This window comes from Mytilus edulis, chromosome 6 (genome assembly GCF_963676685.1).
Source record: "Mytilus edulis chromosome 6, xbMytEdul2.2, whole genome shotgun sequence".
NCBI classification, from domain to species: domain Eukaryota; kingdom Metazoa; phylum Mollusca; class Bivalvia; order Mytilida; family Mytilidae; genus Mytilus; species Mytilus edulis.
Genome location: NC_092349.1, coordinates 23,667,401 through 23,671,770, shown reverse-complemented (window position 1 = coordinate 23,671,770; position 4,370 = coordinate 23,667,401). Strand labels below are relative to the sequence as shown.

At 30.6% G+C, this 4,370-nt stretch overlaps 1 protein-coding gene across 1 annotated transcript; it reads right to left on the bottom strand.

Annotated features, from left to right (window-relative positions):
- Positions 1-215: 215 nt before the first annotated feature.
- On the bottom strand, positions 216-3,772 carry LOC139526285 (ectin-like). Its single transcript, XM_071321415.1, has 4 exons — positions 3,703-3,772; positions 1,686-1,862; positions 823-996; positions 216-265 (listed from the first exon to the last, which is right to left on the bottom strand). Exons 1-4 carry the CDS (start codon positions 3,770-3,772, stop codon positions 216-218), a joined length of 471 nt encoding a protein of 156 aa, XP_071177516.1.
- Between the last annotated feature and the right edge of the window lie 598 nt (positions 3,773-4,370).

The window sequence follows — 4,370 nt, the reverse complement described above, 5'->3', positions numbered from 1 at the left end:
GTGGTCAATTTATTTTTAAAGACAGGTTTGTCACCTATGAAACGTTTGATCATGCCGGAAATATCTCTTCTCGTAATTTTGTTTTTAGATGTCAACAATATAGAAAAACAAGTATTTACAAATATATGTTGTTGAGATATTGAAAACAACAATAAAAGATATTAAAGTTAAATATGTTCTGGTAGCTAGGAAAGATTATTAACACATAAAACGATTTAATTGTTCAGTTGAAAGTTGTGTAAATAAACTACTTTTATCATAAATACTGAAAAAATTATATAATTATTCATTTAAACACAGGAAAAAACATTTTAAATATAAAAAAAATACAATGTGAGCAATTACAACTATAATTAGCATATATACAATCATGTTTTAAAAGTAACAAATAACAAATATGCAAGCTTTTTAAATACATTGCTGTTTAGTATAAGCATAAGCAAACAACTTTTTAAATCATAAAACAATACAAAACAATTATGATAATATGATACATAATATATAACAGTTTCAATTTGATTCAATAACACTTACAGTAACAGCTTTTATTATTAAATTGAAAGGTTCAACTATTTTTGTTTGTCTCTTGCGTTTGTATATTTTAAGATAGGACAAACATGCAGAGTGTTTTTTCCGCTTAATTGTAAAACTATTGTAAACATGCAACACATATATCCAATGTTTAAATTCAGATTGTAAAAAAAGTTTGTTAGGTTAACTAATTGCAGTACATAATTATCATGATTTTGTAAGTCAAACCACTTACATTTTACTTTCAATAATATTTAAAATGGGTAGTGCTCTGATATAAGCAAAACTTACCAGTACAACAATCATTGTTACAGACACGATTGTCAAATGGTACGTCTTCACAATATTTCCCGCCATCACGAGGGAGTGGATTTTTGCAATCCCGTGATCTATGCTGAAGACCTCCACATGTAGCTGAACAAGTAGACCATTCTAACCAGTTACTCCATCCACCATTGACTGGTGCTATGTAGTTACAATAAGATATAAATGTATTCAGATGTTCGCTGCTTTAAGGTTCAATCCATTCTATATAAGAAAATGTCTATACCAAGTCAGGAATATGAGAGATGATATCCATTCGTTTGATATGTTTGAGCTTATGATTTTGCCATTTCATTGGAGACTTTCCGTTTTGAATTTTCCTCAGATTTTGTTTTTTTTTGCAAATTCCTTATCATAATGGAAATGAAATGTTGGTTTGCGTCGATTAGACAGCAATACAAAGTCACAAAACATATAGCTTTCAGAATTTCAAGATTGCAATAACACGAATGATTGAAAAAATGTAAGTACAAATATTCACAACTGTTATATAAAGATAATGAATGAAAAAACACATTTCAAATAAGTTGTTTCTTTAGCCATAAGTGAAACAAGTCGTCAAAATATATATACATTTTAAACGTAGATAATTGTAATACTTTATTTACTGAAGATCCAATTCGTTGATACATAACTACGGGTAATATATTACTGTTCATCAATGTTATTTTATCATATCTGCAGAACTAGGACTAACAGTAAGGCAGATTTCTAGTTAAATGTTAACGTCAATTTTTTAAAACGTCTTGCATCTTATGTGTTCTGGTCAGGTCAGTATTATTACACACAATGTCATCTTATATAAATGATTTAATAGAAGTAAAACTTACCGGTACAACATTCGCGATTACAGACTTGATTTTCAATTGATACTCCAACACAGTAGAAGGCGCCGTCACGAGGAGGAGGATTATTGCAACCACGTGATCTTTGTTGAAGACCACCTCCACATGAAAATGTACAGGTACTCCATTCTGACCATAGACTCCAACCGCCATTGATTGGTGCTAGAAAAGTACAATTCAAAAAGTATTTCTTAATATTCGATGTTTCCTAAACCATCCGCAGACCAATTCACTAGAAATAAAATAACAGGCGATTTGTTTGATAACACAGCTTCTCAACAAGACAAAGGAATACAAAATATCGTCAACCATAGACGGGCGCTTATGCAATTCTGAATACATTGAAGACACTAGCTTAGAACAAAAAAAAATCAGATATTTATGAATGTCAGTTGTTATCCATTTGCTTGATGCGTTTGAGCTTTTCGTTATGTGTTTATAGACATTCCGTTTTTTCCGGAGATCGTTATATTTGTTATTTTACTTTTAAAACCAGCAAACATAAAAGTAACAAGTAATTTGTTTCTAGTTTCAAACTAATTTTGAAATGGAACTGATTTCAAAAAATGCAAGACACATTGCTTCAATAAGTATATGGAGCAAAAACAAAGAAGGATTTAATTCAAATGTATTGCCTAACAAATTAAATTCTGGATAGTGATCAAAGTTGTAAAATCTTGCAAAATGAACCCCACTTCCACTTGTGCAATATGTTAAAGCATCTAATTAACATATTAACTACATTTGTGATACTAGTATACATATGTGTATCGTACGTATGACTACCCTAGACTTAACTACAGACAGGTGTGAAATGTGAAATGTTCAAATTTGTGTATACAAACTATAATTAAAAGGTAAACCGAAAAGGAACAGACGGGATGTGAAAAATAGTAATACATAACATATTGCGCAAAATATATAATTTGTGTACAGTTTTTCTTTTAAAGACTAAGTATTGTCATTAAGTAAAGATAAAAAATTAATTAATTCTAATTTGAAATTCAAGCTAGAAAAAGGACAATTTAATGTGAACAAGAGGTCCGCCAAGCCATAAAACCAGGTTTAATCCAATTTTTTTTTTAAATGTCCCGTACTAAGTCAGGAATATTTCAGGTGTTATCAAATAGTCAGTTTCTATGTACATAATGTGTGTTGGCGTATGTTTTTGGTAAAAGTTCCAGTATTTCTGTTATTCTGTTCTTTCCTCAAAATATTGACGTGTTTCCTCGGTTTTTGTTTATGGCCCTTATTTGGTTTCGAATAGTTGATTGTTGACTATGGAACTATTACACTGAAGAATTTATTAATGACCTTATCGAAGGTACAAGTTATAATTTCTTTAAATTAACTTCAGTTATGTTTATCCCAATCACAAAATGTACTCTGATACAAACAAAAAATACTCGGAAGCATGCATATATTATCATGATTATTGCCGATTCTTTTTCATGTTTTATACAGGTAATCCTCATAAATAATCAAAGAAAGTTAGAATAGTCTGTTTCATTCACCTTAACGCATCTATTTTGTACCATTGAACTTTAAACAAAACATACAACAGGTGCAATTATATGTGCCTCATAACTTGAATCACTTGCAAATACAATTTTTAATGAGAGGGTCGAAAGGAGAACATCAATCATCGCCAACTCATAAATTTGTACGGCTTTCTGCATACAGAATACTACAGAATATATAGCTACATGTACCCGCTGATACGATATTCAACTTCAAGCTTGCATTTCGTTCTTGTTTCTTTGTTCAGATAGTTGATGCTTTCAAGCACAAATATAAGGAGTTCAAAGTTGTTTTGTTAAAGTCATCCTTTCAGTAATTCCCCAGATGCCATAACGAGTAGTTGACTATTTTCAAATATATGTTTCATAGATGACGACGTGTATGTTGAAATGTCGTAAACACAGTGCTGTCTTCTTTTATTCAAATGTATAGTCACCAAATTAGCCTTATCACCGATTTATACTTACATAAACAACCCTACTGTATCCCACATGTGGATCAGGAATCTGCCTTCCATATCGGAAAACATCAGATAGCTGTTGTCCTTTCATTTTTGGGAAGGGGTTTGTGCTGCTCCAATTTTAGTTTTACAATGTTGTGTGTGTAAACTGCTGTTTTCTTGATTTTGTTATTTTAAGATTGTAAAAGAGTCCGAAACATTATAAAATTGAAAATTGAAATAAGTTTGAATATCCCTTTGATATCGTCAGCCTCTCTTGACAAGCCAAAAATGTACCATTGTTTAACTTTTTTTTCTTTTTTTTCATAGTTGGAAAGAATAAATACAAAAATGTCAAAATGAAACAAATTCATTTGGGAATTAAACTTACTATGTACGGTAAATTAAAAAAAAAACTTTCGATAGTGTCATTCGTCCTAATTGATTTTTGCATATTTACATTTACAGGGAATACCCGAGTTTAAGCATTTGAAAGCCAGTATTGCAACTTAAAGGATAATTTGAAAAAGAAAATACCGCGTATAAGGTGTCTTCTGACTATTTCAATCCGATCCATTCTAATATGACGTGCTTCTTTCGCTATGCAAACAACATCGTGATAAAATTGTCGATATTATCTATACTTGGCGCAGACTCAGAGATATATATTATAATTGATGTTACAATATACCTCCTACGTAAATCCAGAT

Excerpts from the sequence above, each read along its gene's own strand:
- LOC139526285 (XM_071321415.1), bottom strand. The coding sequence starts at position 3,772 with ATGAAAGGACAACAGCTATCTGATGTTTTCCGATATGGAAGGCAGATT. Across the intron at positions 1,863-3,702 it reads TGATCCACATGTGGGATACA|CACCAATCAATGGCGGTTGG; the intron begins GTAGGGTTGTTT and ends GTACTTTTCTAG. Across the intron at positions 997-1,685 it reads TAATCGCGAATGTTGTACCG|CACCAGTCAATGGTGGATGG; the intron begins GTAAGTTTTACT and ends GTAACTACATAG.